We start from the raw sequence: 27646 nt of genomic DNA, 5'->3' as shown, positions 1-27646 counted from the left end.
AAACGTAAATAAAGGCGATGCAAGTACATGAACACTGATGACACAAGGCTCAACACTCCCTGTTTTCGTTGCCAAGAGCTACAGCACATGTAGCAGAACAGCTCTGCACCTCAATCCCATAATCAAATGGCAAGTGGATGATTGGTGTGTTCCAATCAGTAGCTTGAACGTCACTTGATGAAAGAAGGAATACAGTAAAGTTCCAGCAAAAGCAGACGTAGTTCACAAAGAAGTGATTTAATTACCACTGAAATTTACTCTACAAAGTAAGTTCTTCAGAATGTAAATGACTTCTCATCTTTAGGGGGACCTACAATCTTTTAATAAGAAACAAAAAGAATTGGGCTTGATGCCTTAACAAAATTAATCCCTCCTAAGTTGCCAGGTGAGGTGGCTTGGGATTCAGATAGTAGGAGAAATAAAACTTCTAGTAAGGATCTGCTGGAATGCTCTTGTTTTAATGTATTTTATTTGCACAAATTAACTTTCTTTACCTTTACCTGCTTACTCATTCTGCCTTTCATGTCTATGTAGCACCTTGTACAACCCTGTACATAAAGATTGGCCAGCAACAGTAAAGCCTAAATTTTTCCAGTCTTGCTCAGACTGGGTGGTATCATCTTAGTTGCCATAAAAAGTGGTATTATCAAGGCTGAAGCTATCTATGTGTGCTTTCTGAAAACAATCATTCTGAGCTCCCTTGCAAAGAAGTCAGCATGCACAGTGACAATTGAATCAAATTTTACAAGTTCTCTGCAAAGTATTACCATCATTGTTACAAGATTCATCTGGTTACTGTAATTGCTATTTTGCATGCGGGGCACAGAGACTCAGTGGAGAACAGAGCAGTCCGGGGCACAGCCCAAGGTCACGCAGCAGACTCTGGGAGCAAAATCCTACCCTTGACCTCTAGAACACAGCTAAACTTTCCAAACAGGAGTGACCAAAGCAGAAAACACTGCCCAAACCATGATACTGGCCTTGCCTGTATGTTGCTATGCAGCGTGCCACTGTGTCTCATTAAAGATGTGAGCACGAAATGGAGTGCTTCGCAGTACAGAGCCTATCTGGTGTGTATATTTGATTGTTCCTGACAGTATTTGGAGACAAATACTAGATCTGTCAAGATTAAGACTAGATCTTGATTGAAGGTAGTTACGTGACAATGAAAATATTTGAAATATTTTCGCCAACACATTTTCAAAAACATAAAAATCTTCCTCAAACTTTTAGGTGAAATGCATGAAAGGATGTCACATTTGCTAATCTTAAAAAGTTTGATTTCCATTTAAAAAATTTATTATTTTAGTTGTCTTTTACTCCAAGTTGTCTCCAAATTTCAAAACTACTTTTATAATTAAACGGTTATTTTCTGTTTTGAAATGTCAAAAATACCAATTTGAAACTTTTAATTGGAAATTAATCAGAACCCGTTCTCTCCACAAATGGTTTCAATTTGGACAAAGTGACATTTGTGAGGAAAACCATGAAAAACAATTCTACTAAAAAATCCGCTCCAGCTCTGCTGTAAACAGTGGGCTGCTTTTCACAGTTAAAATTGTGCAAAATTTTGAATAACTCCTCTATTCAAATAGCTAATCTATTTCATTTGTGTTACAGATTCTCGCTAGTGAACACAGAGAACATTGTGCAGCAATACAAAACTAGTAAGCAGTTAATAGCCCCCATTTTTTTCTTTTCTCCTCCTACTACAAAAAGATCCTGAACATATAATCTATATGCCCTGAAACACTATTTCTAGCAAATGAGTTACAGTGCCCATAGCACACACACAGTAACATCAGCTGAAATACTCAGCTTCGACTCAAAGGCCTAAAACCAGCACTCCCGATTCGTCTATTTCATTGTGTTTTAATTTTTTTCCCCTCTTATTTTCATTTATGTTAAAAGACATTTTCTCTGTGCCGATGTAGTAAAATGGTCTTATACTGGGAGTAGTAATACGTTCTTCATTGTACCTATTTGCACAGCTAGAGACAGTAAAGTGGCTTTAAGGGAAGAGAGAATCTCCCCTGCTCCATTCTTTTTTAAAAAGAAATCATTACTTTCTGCAGAAAAAATTTATCAGATGATTTGTCTAATAACCTTTTTTAAGAGGCAACTTACACTCATCCTGGACAAAATCTGAAGAGGATGGAATACATTTCATGAAGATGCTAAAAGGGTATAAATGTGTCTAGTTCAAATTTAATTTGCTGTGCAAATCGCTGACTGAAAACTCCATAAGTACAAGAGAGGCACTCCTAATGACTTCAAGAGAGCCTCAATTTAAGCAGAAGATCAGGAGTTACATTACTGAAGTTATAGAGGTACACACACACACATACACAAAGGACACCAGTGAAGTCAGGACTAAGTGGTGATTGCTAGCATGATAGTACTGGAGTTTTACAGCAGAAGGACCTTTTTAGTACCATTTACATGAAAAGATTAAAACTGCAGTATTAAAAGTTTTACTGGTTTGCAGTACTAATATGTCAAACCCTGGAACAAATTCATAGAGGCTGAAAAGATCAACAAAAAAAGACTGATGGGCTGACAAACCAGTATAATTACATAATTATAGAATAGTATGTAGTAATAAAGTACAAGAATTAATGTATGCTTCAAACAGCATTAATTAGTAAAACACAAACATCGAAACCTTGGCAGAGCTGAAGAAAGATTCTGTTTCTCTCTTAATTTAGGAATAGTGAGGACTTGTCATTCTTACACTGGATAAACAGCATTTACCATCACCAAATCATGACAATTAGCTGATCTCCAGCTGATTCAAGGTAAACTTTCAAGATGTAGACAAGGCAATCTGAAGTTCCACAGAAATCAAAGGAGAAATCTCTGAGTTTGCAGTAAGCTTCAGCAAATTTCACTGAATTTATAATCTAAATTTAACTAAATAAAGCCTAAATAATTGCTTTATCATGGTTCGTTGGCGGTCAGTTCATAATCACTTGCACATTGAAATCTTGAAATAATCAGTTTCCTTTACAGAAACTTGCATAAACATTACATGGTGTTGAGAATAATGTTATTTTAGTAGAATTACTGAGTATGGTCCTTTGAATCAAGTGACTAATCCAAAAATCCCCCAAATCACTTCTGTCCTCACTCCTTGGCAGCCATTCTGCCTGCATTTCCCAGAGGAGAGGTTAAATGTGGAACTTTAAGTCATGCAGTTGTACTTGTGAGAGCTGTCAGTGCTGGTATGAATTTCATTTCATATCAATAAATTAAACAGAATAAAGATTACCTTAAAATATTCCATCAGAGATCTGGAGTACTTCATAGCATGGTCCTTCTTTAGTTTAAACATTCTCAAGTAGAGAAGTGATAAGCATCGGTAGCTGTGGTAATTAGGAAAGGATTATGTTAATTCCATTGCTTAATGAAACCTATAAACTGTAAAAAAAAAAAAAAATGCTGACCTATATTTTGCAGTTTCTGTTCTAAGGTTAGATTTTGAAACACAAGCAATTGGAGAAAGAAAAAAAAAATGGTCAAAAGCATTAAAATCCCATCTTGATAAGAGTATAAATTAGAAGAATAAATGTTTAGTCAGCTGCTGAAGAAATCCATTAGTTATCCTTTAATAGTTTAATGGAAAACAAGAATAATGATCTTCTGTAAGCTGCTTAAGTAATTCAGTACTTTTAAAGTCCTCCTTAAGATTTTAGCTGCTTCTCTCATTGTCGCAATGGGACTTACCATAAAACTGCTAATTTCTTGTCCCCTTCCGTGGCAGAAGAGCCTGTGAAATTCTTGAGTCTCATTGCATACCTTGTCAGAAAGGTGAGCAGAGAAGAAACTGAGAGTTAATATGTTTCCAGGAATATTAATGACACTCTGAAATATAACAGCCACACCTAGATATTCTTCTCCGACTGCAACAGGTGATGGTCACGTTGTTCCGTAACGATGAGATCAATGTAAAATTCAACAGAAAGCACCACTTAAAATCCGGAGGGCTAAAGTAAATCACCAACCCATTTTCTGGGCCAATGAGGTGAACTGTTCTCGGGCATATTAATGATATTATATCCAGCCATCTAGGCTGAGTCCTGCAAACATTTGTGATGACTTGGACAGAAACATAAGATCTCAGCCTTATAGGTACTGAAGAGTCGAGTAATATATAACAAGGTTTTACATCTAATACTTTGGGCTTGAATAATACCTTCAAAATCCTTCTCATAAATGCTTCTTCAAAGCTTTTAATATATTTTATATAGAAAACGGTTTTAAATACAGGAAAGGTCACGTTCACAGCTTTTAAAATTCTTGGGTCCGTTAATTTATGAATCTTGTGTACATGGTCTTCCCTCTCTTTAATTGCTGCTGTCCAGCATTTGAATGATCAAAGACTGAGTATTCCTACCTCCTCTCTCTTTTTTTTTTCTTTAACTGAGCACACTCCATTCCATGCATTTAGTCTCTTGAAAATCAATTCATAGCATAAAATCATTGTTCTGAGCCCTAATGCAATTTCACAGGTACTTGTGTTAGAATAAGTAATAGGGTTCAGCGTTGCGTAAGAAAGTTTTAAGGTATCCAGGCAGTCTTGATGAGTTCTCATTTACAAGGAGGTAATGGAGTGCAAGCAGGCAGTGCTGCTCTCGCTCTGCCTTCCTCCCACCACCCTCATCATCAGCCTCCAGTTTGCAGCTGTAGCACACCACCTGATGTGCTTCCTTTATGTTCTGTCTCACCTGCTTTTTGGTACTGCTGTTCCAGTACCGAATGAATCTGATCAGACACAAAGATACATGTCTCTTTGGGATTTTCAGGGTTACGTTAGGCATTTCGGCAACACTGTTAACTTAAAACACCTTTGACAGTCAGATCTGATACTCCCAGTCTCTTTGATGCTCCAGTTGCTTTCACAAATAGGTGTCTGATGCAGATACTCGAGGCAGACACAGCTTATGTGAAAGGGGAAAATGGTGCCTCTGATGAAGGGAGGAGTATAAGTGAGAAAAATCTCCTATTTCTCAACTCACAGTAAAAATCTAGGTTAACATTAGAAGCCACATTGAGAAAATGTGTGTGCACAGCCGCATACATGGTTTGTACATTCAACACCCACTGTAGCCCAGAAGAATTGTGCATTTGTCCATGGAGTTATACTGAACCTGTACCAGCCTGCTGCTCACCTGGGCAATCACCTCTTTTCCATGTCTGACCACCAACAGCAATTAAGCGGGCAAATAAGTCTCTCACTGGCTGCCTACAAGATGCTGCATACAAGAGCTGGTAAGTTAAGCGTTTGATGGCAGGTGGTGGAATTAATCTCTCTTGACTTTAGCTATTTAGAAATTGGAGATATACTACAACAAAATCCTCCAGATTCTTCCATAGCCAAAAGTAGTTCAAAAAGCAATCCAAAAGCAGTTCAGGTGCTGCTTCCATGCCAAGGTCTATCTATAATGTAGCCTGTGGCAGGACTGTGCTGATACAGGAGCTGCCAGGACACGCAAGGCAGTGGGGCTGTGTATGCTGATGAGCGCCAGTTGCTCCAGGATGCAGTAACACTCAGCTGACTCCATCCAGCACCAGCACCGCAGGGTGGAGGGGAGCTGCAGGTATCACCCATTTGTGAGCTACTCCCAGGGCTGCCATTCTCTGAGTTAACTGGTGCATGTGTTGTGGCTCTTGAATGAATGAAGATTTTTGGTCCATCTGCTTCTGAGCAGTCTGCTGGACTGAGGAACAATACCATAAACTGTGCCATGTGGTTTTCTTAAAAAATAAATGTGGGTTCCTATGAAGGAGCACTAAGTTCTTTAAAGAATATTTCTTTAAATACAATTTATCCTGCCATACAACTGTAGTTGTAGTGTTCAAGACACAAAGTACTGTCAGGGTGCAGGAAAAGTTTCAGCACAGTGGAGCAGAGGTAGGCGACTCCTTTACTCTCTGCTCTCGAGGGTGTAACTTGGATTCTAAGTGTTGAGTGAGCATTGTTTTTTTGTTGAGTAATCTCTTTAGATTTTCTTCTCTAAGTGTGGAAGTAAAATGTGTGGAATGTAAAAACATGTTTTTAAATATTTAACAGGCATATTATTTACTAGAGAGTAAGACCGTCTTAAGATTTGATGCATTTTATTATGTAAATACCTACTTATTCAAAATGTAAAACACGCATTATTTTTGGCAGTCCCTAATAGCTAATCTGGCATGTTAAAATCCTGCACATTAAAAAAACACCTTTGTCATATTAAAACTCAAACATTTAGGACCTGATTTGCCTCCTTTTCTTTCTCTTGTGTAAACTGCCAGTAATTACCCTGACATTAATGGTGATATTCCCAGCATACACTGGGGAAAGCAAAAGTGCGTCACAGTGAAGAGGAAAAATCCTGTTGTTCTACTTACAGGTAAATTTAATCCTGCTTGATTTCACTTTGATAATTTGCCCAAGTAAAGCAAACAAACCCTTAGTTACTCAGGAGACCATTATATCTATGGAGCCAACACTATGAAACAACTATAGGGAACAGTAGCAGATTTTAAAATAATAATTCAGACTTTTTATTAGTAAGTAAAGCTGCTCTCATCCATATTCGAGTCTACGAGTCTACAAAACTGTATTAAAACTAGTTCAGCCGGTTCACATTCTTTTAACATTAAAAAATATACTTTTTTAATACAATACATGTGGAAAGCTTCCTCTCTGGCTATGATCTTATGTGCCAAGTTTCAGCTGCCTTTTTTTTTTTTTTTTTAACAGCCAAGTTATAAACCTCTAAAACCAGGGTTTGTAATAGAAATCCTGACAGACTCACTTTAATGTTTTGAATTATAAAACTACACCTTTTAAAAGACAAGTGTCATTGCCAAACAGTGAAATTACTATACTTTACTTCCACCCACTACATTTCAATTTTAATTTTATGAATATTGCAAATTATAACACTCACATTATAACCTCTAAAGGGGATAATTTATAAAAGCAGTGTCCATCAATTATAAGTTTTCCATGACATTAATAAAATGGCAAGAACTAATTATGATGACTTCTGAGATGAAGATGCCTTGGACAAATCATTAATACATTGAAATGGTATTTTTTAAAACATAGCAGGTTCTAATTATGACTGAAATGAGATTATGAAAATGATCACAGAAAGGACATTAACCTGATGAGTTCCACAGTTTCTGAGTACATGGTGTATGGAGATTTAGCTTCTAATGGATCTCGCTCCATAGCATTCCCACACTCGATGAAGGAGAGGGCAGCATCAGCATAATTCACTGCTTTGCCGAACTTCTCCAGCTGAAATGGGAATGACACCGTCAAGAAAATCCTTCAGCTTTAATTTCTAGGTAGACAGATTATAATATAAAGCAACACTAGCATTAGGATGAAAGCAAAGTGACGCCGGTAGTTAAGAATGAATTCACACAGTAATTAAGGCAGGGTTTACGTTTTCACCAAATCTTTTCAGGTAGTGTACGGCCAGATGCTCGACAGAGGAAAGCCAATGTATGTCTGTTGACATGCACGGAACTACCCAGGCAATGAGGGACACTAAGCGTGTTTGAGCAGCTCTGTATTGCTCCTCCATATATGAACTAAGTTTGAATGTCACTATGCAAGGGTTAAGTAACAACTGCATCTGTCAGACGTCACATTCTGTGTTAACTGTTGACCAAAAAAAAAAATCTCATCACTTATGCGATGACTGAAAGAGCAAGAAAAAAAAGGAGAAAATATAGCACTGCTAAATATTTTATTTTACTAGGGTTTTATTGCAAAGGTTTTAGCCCTCGTAATGGTTGTGATTAAACTGACTTAGACATACTGATTTCTTTTTTTATGTGTAATGAATATTATATATGACATTTTTATAGTAAGTATTTTATAATAGTATTTAACATTTTCAATTTTTGATAGCTGGGTATAAGAATTCTACTAATGTGGCATTTGATACAAGAGATCCAATATACTTTAAATAATTTTAAAATTTCTTTGTATGTCTCTATCAAAATATTTTTGATGCATCTGCATGTGTTTTCCATTCACAGAATGGAAGCCTATCCTAGCAACATATTAAGCAGAACATTTAGTGTTGGTCCAAGGTGACAGTATATTTGCCTTTGTGGCTACTTCTAAGCAATCCTTGTAACTGCTTCCCTCTGCACACCTTGAATTTCAAGTTCTGCTCTTGTGCGTTGATTATGTACAAAGCCTTTGTATAACTGATAGGCGTTACTTAAACGATCACAAAAGAGGAAACATTTATAAACGTTTTCTCTCTATTCCAATGGCCACTTCTCAGCATATTCTCATCCAAAGATGACTTTTTCTGGTAGAAAAAAAAGAATTTGGCTGCAAGCAGATTTAGTATAGACACACAGTTTGAGCCAGAAATGGAATCGGATCCTGCCCTTTGCTCCACTCTGACTCTAGTGTAGTAGGTGGAATTACTCCAGCTCATCACAGCACAGCCGAGAACAGAGCAAGGTCTCCAAGATCTCTTCCATATAGTACAGTCAATTGTCACTGCAGGCCCACCCAAACTAGTTGATTCCTTACTGCCATCCCAGACAAGGACAGGTTTTCATGGGGTCGCTCCCATAAGACACAAAATACCCTGCCCTCCACCAGAAATCTATTTGCCCTACAAGCTCAGGAACAGTACTTCCACAAACCTCATTAACATTTGCTGACACATTTTGAGGTCTCATGCATTATCTTCCCAGCCACTGCAACACATCTTTCGATGCTGCGTGTGCTTTGTCATGTCAGCACCAAGTAACCAGAAGCAATTGTTTCCATAGGACAACTAACACTACGGGACTGCACAGCAAATGTGTTACATGGAGATAATTTGTGTGCAGCTGTATTGGGTGGAAAAAAAATGTTGAGACCTAAATAGCGGAAAGGAAAAGCAGATACTTTGTTCATGGGTATTTATGTCTGCCAACAAGTTGTATCGTAGCGGAAGGCCTCACATTCCCATCAGAGCACTTGGGGTGTCAAACCGCATGCGACAGGCAAGGGCTGCCTGCGGGCAGCAGCGCGATGTGCTGCGCCTGCTCCTCTTAGTTCTGCTTGAGAAACACCCCGGACTCCGCAAGGCATAGTCAGAGGTAGGAGGACGGGAGACAGGTCAACGCTTTCGGAGTGAATCAGCTGTGAAGGGAAGTGGATTGACACAGCGTGTTGCGATCACCGGGAACTCGAGCCTGTAAATATTTGCCAGTGTGGCGCGGGCATCCCTGTGCCAGAACCGTGTGTATTTTCTGCAAAGGTCCATCAGCTGAGGGAGGTGTTGTCAGGCTGCTTCTGCCAGCCCTCCCCGCGTGCAGATGTCGGGGCTCGGGCTGAACACGCTCCGTGGAGTCGGGCTGCAGGAATCAGTGCAGGCCACCGGAAAATGGGCAGGTCGGGAGCGACGCCTGCGAACTTACCGCCAGACACGGCGGGCTGCAAAAACCTGAACCCGCCGCGCACAGAAAACACTTGGTGACACCGTGCCCCAAGTCAAAAGGGAGCCCGGAGAGCTGAAACAAACAGCTTGACATGTCAACTCTCCTTCAGCTCACCAACAGCAGAACGAGAGCCTTTTTTTAATTTTTGTTTTTTTTTTTTTAAAAAACACAGCATGTGATTGTTTTGGAGTGTTTTTTTGGACAAACACTTATTTCCAAGCACAAAATCTCTGAGGTGGAATGATATAATGTTCACGCAAAAAACCCACGAATAATAAAGTGAGAGGTGAATAATCACCCAGTTCTTTTTCAATTGTGATTTTGAGGGGCAAAGTGAGCAGCCATACTCCATTTCAGACATCTTAGTTCATACAAGTAGAGGAGTCCAGTTCCACTAAGCCTGCCTAAATGAGCTGCTGTTGCACTCTCTGTAGCACACAGGAGCAAAGTCCGAACTGATAAAGCCAACGGCCACTAAAGGCACTTCGGTGCCAGCAATAGCTTGGCTGGAACAAACTATGACAGAGTATAACCTGCTAGATTAAGTAGTTTCATCAAAATCAAAACACTTTGCAAAATTAGGTCAATCTTATTGGAATTTCATCTAGGGTAAAATGAGGAAAAAAGTTTTCCCAGCATTGAACTATCTCATTGCAAGATTTTTTGGGAAGAAGTGTGTTGAGTCTTTATTTACCAGCCTAAAAGCATGCAATAAAAATGAATGTACTATTTAAAAAGCAATTGTTGCAAATTTTATACAATTGGATTGGAAATATCAAACAGTTTTACCACATGGTAATGGGGTGGAGGGTGATTTGCCTTTCTTAACTTTCTGTTACGGAATATTTCAACACTTTAGTTTTAGGCTCAAAGTGAATAGGAAAACAAATTTCAAATACATATCATAGTTCATGAAATTATCTTACATCCTTCATAAACAGCATGACTGTTGCTCCTCCTCAGAAAAGATACCAGCTATTATAAGGAGCTTCTTTTTTGGGGAGCGAATTGTTAAAGGCTAGGAATGGTGCTCAGGGTTTGACTTGCAGACAGCGTGTTTACGGAGTACAATCTGAATCAAAGCTTTAGTCAATAGCAGGGTTCCTCTTGGTTTCAGAGGCTTTAGATGACATTCAGAGAGTACATTGTTGTAACATCCAGCTCCACAGTGGAAAGAGACAAAGAAACGCTGTGATAACCTACCAATGCATCTGCTTTATGCTTTAGCTTCTTCGCCTCTTGCATGTAATAATCAGCGTTGTGAAGCCTAAAGAGACAAAATCAATTATTTCAGGTCTTTGTTTTCACACAGTTGGACAAACATTGTTTGAGAAAATTGCTGACTGCTTCCAAGAACAATTTTGACATATACACCTACTTATCTCTTTAAATCTTAACCCGATATTAATCTGAATCAGCCGTATGCAAAGATATGATGGGTGACCAGAATATAAAATAACTAGCTGTAGAAACTGGCCACCCAAAGGACCCATTAATATGTGCTGAACAGAGGAAAAGGAAAAATATTTTAAATTAATTAAGTATAAGAAGTTTCCATTAGAGGAGCTAAAATAAAAAAATGAAGAAGAATTACCATGAACCAACATTCATGATCTGAAAACATTTATCAACAGAGTCTTCATTAATCAGTGACAACAGTTCATTTGTAAAGATTAAAACTGTGTGTGCCTTTGTGCAGCACTATCCACACAGGTGCCCAATGCCATTGTTACAATCAAAGATACTCTTTTTCACTGGGAGCTCTGCTTGCATGAAAATCCCAACGACATAGCACGCAGCTAGCACAGAGATACAATAATACCTACACATCATCAAATGTTATTTTGGGTCTTCTGGGCTCAGAATTCCCATTGGAAAGCGTTGGCATTGTAGACCAGATGTCTGTTTCTAGATGACTGGTGTCAAGAAGAGTGTTGGCTGTTGGTGTGTTGTGAGATTCTTCCTCCTAGAAAAAAAAGGACTGTTATTAACTCTTCATAGTCCAAACAAACACCTTCCGACAATATAAGCGCTCATATCTACCCCCTCAAAAAAAACCCAACAAACAAAAGGCTAGGGCACAAAGTAGCACTTGTAAATAACCAACTACACCCAGGTTACCTACAGAACCACCCTTCCATCCTTTATAACACAAGCCTATTGGATTAATTAGGCAATATGACTCTACCTCTGACTCCTCACCTGAACTTATTAACTTACACTTGTAGGTGAAGTCAGCCTGGATACCACAGTGTTACTGACTAGAGACACCGGTTAAAGCAAGGGTGGGGATATTTAATGTAGAAGGGCTGGATTTAGACTCAATTTCATTCAAGGTGTATCACATTAATGCAACCTTTTTTCTATATTATTAGTTAACTGTAAGGTGTCTGGAAAGCCTGCTCAGATTTCAGCAAGGAATGGTTTCCTCACCTTTGCTACACACAACAGAGAGAAGAATGGAAAGCAGAAGTCAGGAGTTGTGACTTTGCATTGATTAAAACCAGCAGCATAACAGAAGCATTTAAATCAGGCAATTGCAACTTGCAAGCTAGGTCCACAACCAGATCAACTGAATTACAGTTGAACCAATGAACTGGGGAAAGAAGTCTAACATCTTTTAGAAAACAAATATTTCATGTATCAGGATAATAGATAAACCAAGGATAAATCTGACTAGAGATGCTGGGAGTGAGAGGAAGTGGCCCTGCTGTTTACATGGCATTGTTTATTTGCTGACATATGCAGTTCATTTTGGCATTGATTTCAGTTGAAGGTGTGTGTATTACTCTCGCAGCTTGAAGTGACACGATGATATCAGAAAGCAACAGGGATGAATGAATAAGGTGAAGGGATTTGTCACCTATGATCCAATGCAACTTGTGAGTTTTACTATGACCGTGCAGGGTAACAACCTCTCACAAAGCGGCGAACTGTGAAAAATGGGGCTATGCATGTTCTTTTCTGTGGCAGAATTTCCTTCTTGCCTTTTAATTTCGACAGTAATACTGAGATATAGTTTGATACTAACGATATGTTTGAAACTCTAGAGGGACGACTGTTTCCTAAAATGGGCCAAACCCCTGAAGTTTCCCTGTTTAATCTAAACGAGGATGATAAACTGATGTGAAATTTTACTTTTTTTTTTTAGTGAATTTGGTATGCAGCTTCTAGTTTTGGCTCTTTTTCATGTATTTTCCATAAAACAACATCTGAATCTGGTAAAAAGCAAGCAAGAAAGAATTGTCTATTTGAAAACATTTGACAGGGAGATGGCCCCAACAGAATATTTTTTGGAGAGAAAAAAAAAAACTATTTACACGGTATCTAAAAGCATATATACGTAATTCATGGCAACAGGTGTAAATAAACCTTACTGCTGGGAGCCTGCAAAATTGAGAGAAGATATTTCCATGTTGAGTGTCTTATAGACAGGTAGGGTTTTTTTTTTGATTTTTATTATCTGTTTAGTTTAGGCCGCAATATTCAGTATAACTATAGCGCTTAATTCTGGCTGAGAATTTGGGGTAATTATTCAGGTGATGGATACCAAAATTCTTGAAGTTTTAATTGCAAAATGTGTGTGTTGTAGCTACAGAGTTAAGGGACTAATTGCAGCTAGTTGGTGGCTGCAAAGGCTCTCCCGTGAGGCTCAGGGACCAGGTGTTTCAGGGATTGATACACAACACCAAGGAGATGCCTAATGCTGACCTAAAAATGGAACCTGCAAGAGTTGCTTATGACCAGCTCTGCAAAGATCTGCTCCTCGCTGCTCTTGAGTTGGGCTACATAAGCATTTAAAAATAGATACTTGGAAAAAAAAATCAAACAGAACAAAGCTAAGCTAATTTTATTTTATCTTGTTCACTTCCAGCAACAGAAGTTGGTTACTTACACAGATTCCTTTGGGGTTAGAAGAGGATTTATTTTCATTCTTTCTGTGTTTAGAAACAGAGGAGGAAGAGCTGCTGGTCTGAGAGGCGTTTGTGATGTTGGTCTCTTGGCTGAAGGAGCTGTTGTCACTGCTGTGCCGCCGGTGCACGGGCTCATCCAAGAGGGGAGACAATGGAGGAGGGAATAGCTTCTCTTCCCTTTTCTTTGCCACCTTCTTCACCGAGCTACTGCTGCTCCTGGGACACGGATAAGAATCAGTTGCATTTCAAGAACCTTGGTTAATCCTCCATAGCACAAAACTCTAGATTTTATTCACCGAGAAGCCAGCTCTACCCTCAAATGTGTCCTGCAGTCCCTGCGTCCTAGGAGCTAAGTCAAAAGGGGACGCACAGTCGAAATAGAAGAGCTACCTCTGCCTCTTCAATGGCTGCAGAAACCTCCTGCTTTGGAAGATGACTTCCAGTGCATTAGTACAAATTGCACCCAATTTAAATGCTAATTTGAGTCAGTCTTCATTTGAGAGGTCACAGAGGTTCTGACTCAGCAAAGTGCTGGAAACTTTTATGCATAGGGTTAGTTCCTTTGACATCAAGAATGACTGTTTATGTGTTTAACATTAAGCATCTTTTTAAGAGGTGGATTAAGGCCCACATAAGCAACCTTTGCAAAAAAAAATAATAGCACAGGGCATGTGAACAAAAAAAAAATAATAACAACTACAAAATGATAACCATAACAATAACAAGATAATAATTATTTGACCTCTAGAATAAAACCAATGTTCAACACTATATTAAAATGATACATTGTAGCTGGCAAAAGCCCTTGAGCAAATATTGGTTGATGAATTGAACGTGATTCAGAAAATGAATGTGGTTTTGACATGAAAGCTCAAGTAATATGATAATCTATTGTCTGTTTTATGTACAGAAATTGTTAGCTGGCTAGAAATGGCAGCTGTGATACACAGTAAAAAGAAAAAAACCTGCTAGACCTTTCTACCCTCAAATCCATCAAAAAAGAAAAAAACCAAAACCTAACATCTCACTGACTGTTTAACATGTTAATCTACTCATAGATTTTTATTTTAGGTACTGTCCTAGCTCAGTCAATGAAGATAACCTGAATTTTAATCTTTTGTTAGACATCTAATATTGCACTACATGATCATTTACTTTTCATGATTATTGACTAAAATTTCAATAACAAATTAAGTCAACAAGAATTTATGTCTCATTCCCAGTCACTTTCAGTCAGTGTCAGGAATTATAGATCTACTTTGCCTTAAAGTAACCAGGGAAAGAGGAGAAGGCAACACAAGTTTCCTCACTCCTCATTCCGGAGCTCGCTCTCATTCAGTCCGGCCTCTTTTGCAGTTTCACTGACAGTATCAATATCTACACCTGCTTTGTTCATTCCCTTACTTTGGACATTTCGTGATACAAAAATATTTTAGCTTTCTGTGAAATCACAGAGTGAAATCAAACAAACTCCCTATATTTCAGGTTTTATAGCTCTTCTACTCTAAACTATTTTAATTCGACTGAAGCAGAGTTAAAAATATCTTATTTGAAACTCTCTGAAGATCTTCAGACTGAAGAAATTAAATGAGCACAGAATTCATATTGCCTTACAGCAGGATGGTTATGGCTGCTGTCCTGCTCAGAAAACACATGGGCCTGATGAAGATCAAAGGAGAGCAACCAGGTTGGAAGAGACTGGCAGTTCTCCGAGGAAACTGATTTCATGCACATGTGGTCCCGCAACATGTCCTCCAAAAAGTTCATAGAATCAGAACACCAGGTTGGAAGGGACCTCAAGGATCATCTGGTCCAGCCTCTCTTGGCAAAAAGTTCTCATTCAAAGCCCCATCTGTTAGCTTTCTTAGCCCCAAAGGGCATTTTGGAACTCGGACAAGTTACCATAGCTATAGCACAATAATGCTCCGAACTTCTTCCAGAGGAAAGTTTTCCAAAGGAGGGTAAGCGCTGCCCCAAGAAAACGTGCATGTGTTATTGGACTGTACAGAGGCAAAGCAGACACAGTTAATGACAGGAGCAGAATCCAAACCCTCTGCCTCTCAAACAAGCGTCCTACACAGGGAACCTGAACACGCACGTATGGGTAAGAGCACAGAGCAAAGTGGTTCTCCGTGCTCCTGTGCACAGAGGTGTGTGGAGCTCTTCTTTCTCCCTGGTACAGCTTTGCAAAGCAAAAGAGCAACTGAGGCTGGCAGATCTATCTCAGAAGCGTCTGAAGAAAAATTGAATGTGAGTCATTGTCTAAGTCCCCTTTAGGATCCGACCCTGCACCACTGGTGAGGTTCCTCGGCACATCCGTGGCTATTTCCAGGGCTAATGCAGGACTCTGTCCCTTGCACAGTCTACCACTGCAAGGGGAAATTTAAGGCACATATAAAGCAATGGAAGCAACATTCCTCAGCTGCTTCAAGGAGGTGGAGGGATTAAGAGAGTAATACAAGAAAAAATAAAGAAGGCTGCCAGGTACCATGGTTAAAACTTCACTACTTAAAACTTCACCAGTTCACTTCATCTTTGGACTCAAATATAAGATGGGGTAAATCAAGATATAGGTGCAGCTACTCAGCTCTGGCACACAAGTCCTTCTGTGGTTGAGAAGACCTAACCACAAAGGGAAATGCACTTAATGCACTTGAGGATATTTTTTTTCTACATAACTCAAATTAAAAAAAAAACCCAACACAATAATACTTTACGGTTATAATTCTGTCTGTGTTTTTTTTTTTTTCCTTTTTTTTCCCTATTGCCCACTTAATCTTATGAGTTTTTTGCAGGAATTAAGCTGATAAATTATTTAGCAATGTTACCTCCCTCAGATTTATGCCGAAGCATTTATGTTAACAATAACCCCCATGAAATAGGTTGTTACCAGCAGTTAACCAGATTGTCACTTTGCTTTGGGCTGTTAATGGGCTAAGAAACTGGTCTTTGATTGCAGTAATCGCTAATTTTGAATGAATTTATTGCAATAATTACCGAGACTCAATGGTTTAATTTGCTGACATGATTGTTAGTTAAACTATATTTAAAATCTACGGAGAAACACAATAAAAGTGCAAGGAAAAAATACAAGCAGAACTGATGGTCTTGTGGCTGCAGGGTTTAACGTTTGTGTCTGCAAAGGCCAATTATCAAGGAACGAGAAGGCTCCCCATCTGCTTTTTTTTTTTTCCCCAGCCTGGTTTCTTTTAGGGCAGGAAGCGAGCAAGCAGGCAACAAGAAGTCAGTGTGTGAAGGAGAGGGAATTTCCACTACTCTCACATTTCAAGCTGCCTTCCTTTGCCCTTTCTTTATCCACTCCGTGTGGTATGCAGTGGTATCTCCGGCCTATTAGCGAGACAAAGCCATTGTCTCTACCCATCTCTTGGCTTTCCCTCGCCTCCACTCTCCCTGTCCACAATGAAATGCCACACATGGATGGTGTATCTGATTTCTGCAGGGGGTTAGCAGGGAAAGGTCACTCCTGCATTAGCTTGGACCATATGGCAGCAACTGAATGAAGCCGAAGTCATTGTCATAGACGTAGAAGGCCGCCTCCGCCGTGAAGGAACCCCAACAAACGCTGTTGTGACTACCCACGGGATCGGCTAATACATGGCGCCAAGTACAGGTGCATCTTTACTAAAGGTCAAACGAAAAGAAAAAGGAAATCTTGACAAACAGGCCGAAATGCTTGCCCCAGACAGACTGCTAGCGCGCCTGTTAGACAGCAGGCATGTTTCACTGCTATGAGTCGAGTCTGAAACTCCGACTCGCAGTTTGCATCAGCAAACGACTGTCTGTGTTGCTACAAACTGCCAAATGTTGGCGAATACTGCTCTGTCTGGACTGGGTCTATCAATCAGGTATTCAGATATAAATGGTATTCAGCAGCACATACAATTAATGCTTAAATTAAAATTGCTCTGGCAAGCAAGTAAATACATAAATAATCCTCTGCTGCAAAGTGGGCAGCTGATCTGACAAAAATCCAGCTCACAGTAGTGTTTCGAGGTATTACTATGAATTACTTGGACAAAATACAGTATCATCTATGCCTTCATTTGCTATGAAATATCAGAAATAAGTAAAATACAGTGGCAGTAGTTTGAATAATTATATTTAACTGTCATGTCAAATTTAGGAAAAGGCATCAGCCCCAGAGTGTGTGAAGAAGGGCGTAAGCAGAGAGATAACTAGTTGCTTATGCAACAACTACATAATACAAACCAGCTCTTTGGTTGTGTGAACGGCTTTTAAGTTCACAACTGACCATTTGAAATTTCTACACTCAAATTGAACATGTGGTCATAGAAACATGTGGAAATCAGGCGTATAATCGCCCATATTAGACAAGTAACCCTTTAAAAATTAATTGTGCATCTTTGCTTGCTTTATTGAGCCCTTATATGTAGGGAAAGATTAAGAGAAATGTAATCAAATGCCTAAACCATAGATAGGCAGCCAGTGGGAGCTGCCAAAGCACGGGTGTGGCCTATCTTTCACCAATTCCTTCAGACTCCTGAATGCCTCCCAATTTTGGTCCAGAGATCATGATCTTTCTGTCAAAACACTCTTGCACGTATGAAAAGCCCAATGAAAGTCTCTGAAGTCTGCCTTGGGGAACTTGGCTTGGTGGCACAGGGATCAAGTTCTAATGGGAAAGACCTAAGGTTCCTCCTGAGTGAGAACATCCACCACGGGAAGTTACACCTTCTGAATGGATGAACATCATCACCACAACTGTAGCTGAATCACCCTCATTTCTCAAAGTACTTATGTAGAGACTTAAGAGTTCTGAAAGAAAACGTAGAACCTTTGGGAATAAAGGAGCAAATGGCAAAGCCTGTCTTTCAACCTTTCACCACTGAAATGTTATTTTCTCCCACGCCCTTGAACAGCGTGCTTTCAGCTCCCCCTTTCTTCTGCCTCCCCTTAAAAGTCTACTGGACCCTCTGGAGAATGGAACCACTCCTGACTGCTTAAAAACAATCTGGGGCTCTCCAGAAATTCGTCATCACACAGTTCAGCTGGCTCCCTAATCTTTTGGGAAATACGTTGATCTATTCAGTTGCACATCTCTGAGAGTTGAAGGCCTGAAGTATCAAACAATACTGCATTTATTTCAAACGAACTCAGAAGACACTAATAACAACTACAATGTGATCCAGGTCTCAATGACTGCAGAGGAAAGGAAGTCAGAAAATTTTGTTTTAAAACTTAGGCAGACAAAAGGAAAAGCTAGCTTATGGAAATAACTATCGATGGACACAATTATATTTAACAGAGAATACCAAAGGCTTGAAAGCTCTGAGGAATCAAATTAATGACCTGGAAAACAAGCTCAAATTAAGAAACATCAGGTTGGGGGTGGATCCTTAGGGCTTGCTGGCAACAAGAATAGAAAGATTTTTTTAATGGATTGTGGAGGTGTTGGGGATGGATAATCCTTGATTCCCTCTGCAATATATCTCTGCTCATTGTATTTCTAGCAATGACAATCAGGCAACACCCATCATGATGTTTATTAAATGTGCAACATGTTACAGATCACATTGTAACTTTCAACTCATATGCCTTTTCTAGACTCCAACTCTGATTTTCTCAGTGGTAGAATGAGGGGTTAGTTCAAGGACTGAAGCTACTCCGTAATTACACTAGTATAAATAAAATGATGCTCAACATTCTTTATGGATTTTAAAGTTTGTGTGCAATTTCACAAATGATTTTTGAACTTTATCTAAATTTAAATGCTACTACAGTCGAATTGTTTTCAGAAGCACATTGCAGGTTTGATTCTTTGCTTGTCCTAGTGTGAAGCAGAAAGAAGTGCCTCATCTCAAAATTGTAAAAGCCCAAAATTGATGACAGAAGGGAATTGGACTCTTTGGTTATTTATAGAATGTTAATCTTGTGATTATATTAATCAGAATCATTATTTACGTGGTGCCTGTTTGCTCAGGCATTATAGTCATCTCTCAAAGACACTCTGAAAGGCACAAACTATTTGATTATATGTCTGCTGAAATACAAAGCATGTATGTCTGAAAAATTTAGGATGGTCACCCCTGGCATTGCTGTATGCACAGTTAAAGAATAAGAGCCGATGAAGTGAATGGCAAAGTCACTATTTTGTTCAATAAAACTGAGAAGTGTATCTTATAAAAACAATTTTAAAAAATAAATTCCAAGCAATCAAATAAAGCCCACTTTTAGTAGGATTCTCTGGCCACAGAGGTTAAGGATGATTGGAGCAAGAAAGAACATTGAAAGGATGCAGTATGAGGGTAGAAGAGTACACCAGGATTGTGGTGGCACTCAATTCTTGTAGCCCATCAGAAAGATGAACGAATCTCATCCAAAACCATGTGGATTCTCCTCCTGATGGATGGGAATAGCAATGCTGGGTCACTTATGCTTATGGGCTGTAAAGCCAATCTGGCTCTACAGCAAAGACATTTGTAGAACAGTACTGTGAAAACCCTCATGAATGTTATGTGAAAAAAAGAACTTACTCTTTAGTGCTGGTTAATCTGTGATTTGGTATCGGAGAGATACAGGGTGGGAGCAGGCATGAAGCTGAAGGGTCCTCCAGGCGCTGCTTCTTGTTTTCAACAAAAGTATCCAGGCTTTCCGTCTGCTTTAACAAAAAAGGTAGAGCTTGAAAGATCCAGCATCTACGCACAATTTCACTCGCCATTAAGAGGAGCTCAGGAATCTTAGTGTATTTCCTTTACAGTAGCAGCAGTTAAAACACTGGTCTAAGAGAAGTGAAAGTCACTCGAAATCAGGGCTAAATGTGCTCCAAACACACGACATGAAGTTCTATAACAAGTGACATAGCCAGATAATTAGGAAGCAAAACGCCTCATGTGCTATAGCTATCTTCTGTGGTGCACTGGAATTTAATTAATAATTCAGATGGAATGACTTGATAGCACCAAATCTTACTCAAGTAAATAGCTTTTACTCATTGACTTAATGGAAGTTGATGGGAAAACTTTCCTGAGTAAGTATTCCTCACAGGACTAAAAGACTACAGGGCTGAGCTGGGGTAGTCATTAACAGCAATGGCTGGTTTAAAGTTTGCTGTGAAAGATTCCCTGATGCATGACTTTTGTGCCTGAACTAGGATGATACAAGCAAAGCTGATTGCTGCTCTGTCACTGGAACCTTCTATCAGCCTTCAAGCCCACTAGTAGATGGCTAAAATAAATCATAGAATCATAGAATCATAGAATCGTTAGGGCTGGAAGGGACCTTCAAAGGTCATCTAGTCCAACCCCCCTGCAAGGAACAGGGATATCTCCAACTAGATCAGGTTGCTCAGGGCCTCATCCAACCGGGCCTTGAACGTCTCCAGGGATGGAGCATCCACCACCTCTCTGGGCAACCTGTTCCAGTGTTCTACAACTCTCATGGTAAAAAATTTTTTCCTAATATCCAGCCTGAATCTACCTCCCTCTATTTTAAAACCATTACCCCTTGTCCTATCACAACTGGCCCTCCTGAACAGCCTCTCCCCATCTTTCTTGTAGGCCCCCTTGAGGTACTGGAAGACCGCTATAAGGTGATCTTTTAATAGTGTGATTTAGCAACACAAATCAGGCTCTCCCTACCCTGTTTTAACTGTTGATACACCCTCAAGTCACCCTAACTGGCTTGTTTCCCCATGGGTAACAGTGAACAATCACACAGAACTGAACGGGCAGTTTCAGAGCGTACCTCATGTCCGTACAGTCCCAGAGCGAGATTCCTCATTTTGTTACTTTCTGATTCAAAGTCCCAACTAATGAAACTATGAGGTTCCAACTTTCATATAACCCTTCTTTTTGTTTTCCTCCTGGGAGCCCTCAGTTTAGTTGTCAATACTATACTCATGTTTTAGCCAAGATTCCTTCTCCATCATACTGACATTCCACTAAGTTACCTAGCACGAAGGTTTTTTGTATAATTAATATACAAGCTGGTGTACTTATACATACACATAAGCACGGACATTTAAACATATCTTTCCTCTTACTTTTTCTCTCCTTTTATTTTACATCTCTGCCCTTAGCATACAGCTAGAATCTAAACTGAATAAAAACCTGCTGAGTTTACTCATGTGATTATTTCCACTTAATTCAACAGGGAAGGAGCCAGTGCAGTGACTCATGTAGGCAGGGGTGCAGACCCTGTGTCTGCCTGGCATTGTCTGCCTTTGTCTGATATTAACTCTCTCGTACCACTGGACTGCTCAAACTCAGGATTTCAAGAAGTCCACTAGAACAGTCAGCTGAAGTCACATTCACAACGATATCTAAAATTTGGGATACAAAAAAATACCCTGTCATGACTTCTCACAGACAGACTAGAGCACAACCTTTTTGGCTGGAAAAACCGACTGCAAAAATTCATTTCTGATATAAAACTTCAGTTTCTTTTCTGAAAACACATTTACTTTGAAGTGCACTGTCATATCCCACAAGATAGGATACCCTTGGGCATAAATAACATAAAACACATGATAAAACATAACGCCTTAAGTGAAAATATATTTGCTTTTTTCAGGTAGCTGTGTAGAGGAAGCAGCTAGCTAAGCAAATGACATTTCCATGAATCACATTTGTTTATACAACAAAACAATATAAAGACTAACTTCACCAGGAGCATAAGCAAGCACAATTCCATCGACTTTAATGAAGCTACGCCTGTTTAAGCCAGGGGTGAGAATGCCTTAATTCTGCAGACAATAAAACCCTGCCTTCCAAATAGAAGCCACATTTTCTGAGTGTGGCTGAACCCGTAGCAATACAAATTCATCATTGGGAATCCTTCTGCAGATTACAGGCCACTAAGTAAGCAAGCAAATGCAGTGAAAAATCTTGTCGGATAAATCTCAAAAAAATACATTGTTCATCGATTTTGTCAGCTGGAGTTTGGTTTTTGCTAGTTTCTGATGTTAATTTGTAATGCACTTGTATGTGTATGTCCTTTGTAAAAAACAATAAAGCCTTAGTGTTACGACGCCTCCTTACAGCCCTGCTGCAGGTGCAGTGAGGAATCACTGGCTCCGGTCCTGACCTTGAGGACGCAGAGAAATTCAGCGTTTTCCTCCAAATGATGAAAATGACTTACCTTGTGTTTCCTTTTGGATTTTGTGGATGGTTTTTCAGCTGCTGGGGTAGGGGACTCTCGAGAAGGTCGCCTGTGTTTCACGTTTGCCTCTCTTGGTTCACTTTTCACAGACGTGGTCTCAAAAGGCTCTTGTCCAGGTATCCTAGAGAGCAAACTAAGGTCTATTTTCACCCACAGAGATTTGAGCTCTTCATATTCTCTCAGTGGGGACAGAAGTTCATTTTGCACGATTGGGATAGGAGAAAAGAGCTGCTCCTCCAAGTCATTGCTGGTCTGGTCAATGGATGTGTTGCTGCCATTGCTAGTTAAACTACTTACGCTGAGGATGTTACTGCCAGAGTCCTTCACTTTGACACCATTGCCAGACCCAGCGCAAGCTGGCAGTACCTTAGCCTGCAAGCTCTCCTCCTGGTCCGTATTCGAGTCAGAAGTAGATGAATCTGTTTCAATGAATTCCCGGGACTTAGGGACAATTTTGCTGGGACCTCTGTACTTTTTCTTCTCTGAAGTGAGACCTGTGCTAGTGCGTGGTTCTTTCCTTGGAGCGGTCTTCCCAACTGCTGCTTTAGTTCGAACCTTTGGCTGCTCAGGGGGTTCCTGTGTGTCTTTTTCTTTGGGAGTGTTGCTGGTATTATTTGGTTTGGGCCAGTTATACTCTTCTACACTGGAAGTCCTTTCTACCTTTTTGGGTTGCTTTTTCCCAGTAGTCCTTTGTGAAGTTGGCTCATTATGAGCTGGTGACTTCTGCTTGGAGCTTTTTGCCTCTGGGGTTTTCTGAGCAACCCGCGGTTTGGCTTTCTCTCGGATGGGACTAAGGATCGCCCGGTCTTTGGAATCGGTCGGGGGCAGGCTGCTGTTGAGCTTCCCTTTGTTTGGCCCTTCGGCCTGCTGGTTGCTCTGGGCCTGGGAGCTGGTCTCGCTGTGAGGCTCATTTTGATTGTTGATGATGGTCTTGTTGTGGGGGTTCACTTTATTTAGCCATTTATCCAGCTGCCATTTGTTTGTGGAGGGAGGTTCAGGCTGCAGTTCGAAGAATGACAAGGAACAAACCTCAGACAGAAGCAATGCTTTTCCCTTTAAATAAGAACGTTTTTAGCGTACCCTTTTATTTCAGTCAACTAGTGGTGACTACTAGTTTTATGGGAGTATTTATGGAGTATTTATGGTTAATTAGGCTTCCTTATCTGGTTTACAATGTGGCCCTGGAGAAATTTAATACAACTAAAAAGTTTAGCTGGTCCCTGAAGACATAGTTTTGTCATGTTGCCTTTCCTTAGTCCCAGCTGAGTACTGTGTCAATAAAATCTTCTCTAGCTACTGGCAAAAATCTAAATATTTCTTTAAAGCAATTCAAATGTAGGCCAGAAGGATTCTTCCAAAAGCTAGAATGAGTATGTGGGTCATATACGTAAAACTGTAAAAGGGAGAAAAAAGTCGACAGCATCAAACAGCACAGAACTCCAACGTTTTCCTAACAGGGAGCAGAATTTCTCCCCCTTTCACACTTTCTCCTTCGAGCACCCACTGGGAAGGAGCTGAGAGTGTGGCTTTACCTCCGGCGTGGCACTGCGGGACTCCTCGTTGCACTCGCTGTCACTGGAGCTGCTCTCACTGTCGGAGTCAGACTCAGAGCTGCTCTCGGACTCACTGGAGCTCCCGGAGCCGCCGCTGGAATGGGCCAAGCCGGTTGCGTGTGCCGCCGGCACTGGCAGGCTGCTGCGGGAAGAAGACCCTCTCGTGTCAGTATGCTGTTTGTCTTTTTTGAAGTGTTGCCTTGGGGGGAGCCACCCAGCAAACCCAGTGTCAATTCCCTGTCCTGCAGTACAGAGCCAATGAAAGCTCCAGTGGCCATGCCACCATGTAGCCGCCAAAGGAGCCACTAGGGTTTATGCTTCACAGGACACACTGATAATGGTGGTAATAACATTACCATCATCATCACCCTCAAAAGAGAAACTCTTCACTGTCACAAGCCTGAGCTTATTAGCCCAATGATTGTGAAAACTAACAATCACACTTAAATAATTCATTAATGGAATCATGGTTTCTTCATTTTTTGCCAGTTCATTTATAATTTATGATCAAAGGAAGGACATGAGGCAACTAATATTGGACAGGGCATTTTAAAAATTAATTTTAATGAATACTTTTACACTGCGGCATACAAAAACTACGTATTTTTGACAAGTCTCCAGGGACTGCCCAAGAATTTTTTATTTATAGCTGTTTTTTCTCTCATGTTTATGAAAACGTAGTGAGAAAATGGCATTCATGCTGAAAATAAGCCTCTCTGTGAAATCTATTTTTCTGCGTGTTCAACTGTCCTCCAAGATGTATTTATTAGCAGTGCACTGGGTGTCATTGTTTTTCCTCAGCATCTATTTCTAAACTGAGAGGTTGGATGGCCCCAGTTTTTAGCACTACAGAATTCTGCCAGTCTGAGTCTTTATAAACTCATCTTTAATTTCAACTTTTTTGTCAAGGAGGTAACCATAAGGTTTTATGTCTCTTCAGCTGATCTATACAGAGACTTCTTGATGATTGATTTTAAATTTGTGAAGCTGACAAAGCAAAGTGTTTGAAAATCGACACCATTTGTTAGTACTCCTTTATGGATATTCAATACTTCACCTTAATATATCATATACTGTGTGTGTCCCATACTGAGTGATCTAGAGATGCCCAGAAGTTGTAATACAGCTTTGCCTACGTTTCTGCTATCTGCTTTTTTACTTTCCTTGGAGAAGGATTCAAGCAAGCCAGGTACATGCCCTCTTTCCCCTTTCCAACTGAGATGCTACGTGCATCAAGATGCCCTCTTAAAAAAAAAACAAAACAAAAACCAACAGCAACCAAGAAACTGGAAGTTGGAAAAGCCGGAAAAAAATGATGTGTGACCCTGCTCTGCTAGAGTCTTTACAAGTATTGCCATTGGCTTCTGTGACAATAATAGATGGTCTTTAATTTTCTTCTTCCGCTGAGCTACTTTCTCTCTCCCTCCTTGTTGGTAAACCTATCCCTTACACCGCGGTTGGTAACGTAACTGTCTCTTTGAGCTTTGCAATGGCCCTGCAGTGCCCATTGACAAAGCAGCTTGGTGCTTTAGGGTGTATTAATGAAACAAAATTACTCACTTGGGTAATTGCTACAGATCACTAACTTTGTTGCTCATTAAGTGCATATAGGGTTGTTTTTTTTTTCCTTCTTCTAGAGGTCCTTCACTCAACTGACTCAAGTAAAGCTACTTAAAAAATTTCAACTGGAAGTAACAGGTAAATCAAAAGAACAGATGCTTTTAAAAATATGGGCATTTCCAAAAGTATTATGGAGAACTAAGCACTGCTGAATTAAAAAATGGATCTTACACTTTGTATTTAATGTCATTATTTTTTGAAACCATTTGTGCACTTGTTTTTCTTTCTTTATTACTCCTCTCAGTGAAGCTCAAGAAAGTGTAGGGAAATGCATTTTTCACTTTTTACAGTAAACAGGGAAGCAGAACAGTGGAAAAAAAGTGAACATGTTTGTATGGGAGTTTGCCTTTCAATTCACTATATTGTAATTTTGGTCTTATATTTTCTATTTGGAAAACAGTGAAAGTAGATGAAAACTGAGTTTTCCTACTTCATCATAATTGTTTCCAAGAAGAAAGAAGTAGAAAAAATAAAAAAACTTCAGCAATTCCCAAACTGCGGAGGCAAACATGACAATTCCCTTCTAAAATACCAAAATGAAACATCAGCCTTGAAAAAAATGTTATTTATGGAATTATCAGAACAATTAAGTTGTAATTTAGAAATGGCTTTTTCCCTAAATCTGTGACCTTCATCTGTTTCACTTCTGTTTTCACCCCAAGATGGAAGTGAACATGGCAATATTAATGTTCCATCCTTGCTGAAAACTCCGGTTCCCACAAGCCTAGCAGAGAGTTGCTGTGAAGACAAAGAGATGTTTAACCCTCAGCAGCCTCTTGGAGAGCTCCAGGCCGGGCACACGGCTGCCTGGCACATGCCGGTCCTGCAGTGAGCAGCAAGGCCCATGGCTGCACTGAGCTGGTGGGGCATCAGCCATGTCCTCGGCGGCCCAGTTCCGGCAGGGAATTACTGCGCCTTTGTAGCAGGGCACATAAACCTGCACCAGGCTCTTGCGTGACAGGGCTCCTTGCCTGGGGTGGTTTATGCTCAGGCAATCCCCAGGCAGAAGGATGTGTGTGGGGCTTCTTGCACATCTGTGCAGATGTGCCTGAGAAAATGCTCTGTTGTCAGCGCTGGCAAGCTCGCTCTCATTAAGATGACTGATTTAAAGAATATCACCTCTTGTAACAGATGAAAGAAGGAGAAGCCAGTGTCCCAGCAGCTAAGGCCAGACCTTTCGAGCTTTTAAACACAACTTACGTCTCTCAGCACTCTGGAAGAGAACTGACACTGTAGCTGGGATGCACTTACACAAAACAACTGGAGTTGTACTGTAGCAGACGGCAACTGTCTGACAAAGAACTCAAAGGACAAGAACAAAACCATGGAAATAGATGGCAGCTCCAACCTGGCCTTATTTTCTTTCTTTCTGCACATCAGCCTCAGAAAAAGTTATCATATGCCAAACATTACTGAATAACAGAGCTCAGCAAGCTTGCAGGAACCAGACAGACTCAAAATAATGTTTTTCATACAAAACACAATGAGGTCATAGTTGTCTTTCATCTGGGATAATAAAATTATGCCTTGGCTACATCGGGCAGTTTCATGCTGAAGACATCATTGCTGATCTACATTTTTAAAGTAGAAGCATTCACTTTTCAGCATGTAGCTTGGGTTGAGAGTAAATCTGTTTGTATGCTTTACAAAATAATCAGATAAGACCCAAAATGCCTTTCCTAGCATCTCATCATACTAAAGATAGAGAGACCTTGCACATAGCTACATGCACAATCAACTTCTAATAATGCTGTTCAGCAGAACAGAAGAAAATATACAGACCTGTCACGTACAAGTGCTTGGAAAAAAAATCTTTGCTTCCAATAAAAAGAGTTTAGTGGAGAGATTCTGGATTGTCTCCTGAGGTTTTTTTTTTTTCCTTAAATGAAATGTATCTTTTAGTTCAGAAGAACAGGTTGGTTTGCACTCTTCCTAAAGACTTCTTCAGCTTTAAAGTCAAAT

General features: G+C 40.0%; 1 protein-coding gene across 1 annotated transcript in view; it reads right to left on the bottom strand.

Annotated features, from left to right (window-relative positions):
* The window catches only part of AFF2 (ALF transcription elongation factor 2), a 337798-nt gene that overhangs the window by 8944 nt on the left and 301208 nt on the right, over window positions 1-27646 (bottom strand). The window contains exons 10-19 of the mRNA XM_086619910.1: window positions 24044-24206; window positions 22491-23510; window positions 19886-20010; window positions 13352-13586; window positions 11283-11422; window positions 10660-10723; window positions 7158-7294; window positions 3727-3798; window positions 3272-3365; window positions 501-548 (exon numbers count right to left, since the gene is read on the bottom strand). Of these exons, the coding sequence (XP_086476036.1) occupies window positions 501-548; window positions 3272-3365; window positions 3727-3798; window positions 7158-7294; window positions 10660-10723; window positions 11283-11422; window positions 13352-13586; window positions 19886-20010; window positions 22491-23510; window positions 24044-24206 (2098 nt within the window). The remainder of the gene's footprint in view (window positions 1-500; window positions 549-3271; window positions 3366-3726; window positions 3799-7157; window positions 7295-10659; window positions 10724-11282; window positions 11423-13351; window positions 13587-19885; window positions 20011-22490; window positions 23511-24043; window positions 24207-27646) is intronic.

Source organism: Tauraco erythrolophus, chromosome 13 (assembly GCF_009769465.1).
Source record: "Tauraco erythrolophus isolate bTauEry1 chromosome 13, bTauEry1.pri, whole genome shotgun sequence".
In the NCBI taxonomy this organism is placed as follows: domain Eukaryota; kingdom Metazoa; phylum Chordata; class Aves; order Musophagiformes; family Musophagidae; genus Tauraco; species Tauraco erythrolophus.
This window is presented reverse-complemented; position numbering and strand designations above follow the sequence as displayed.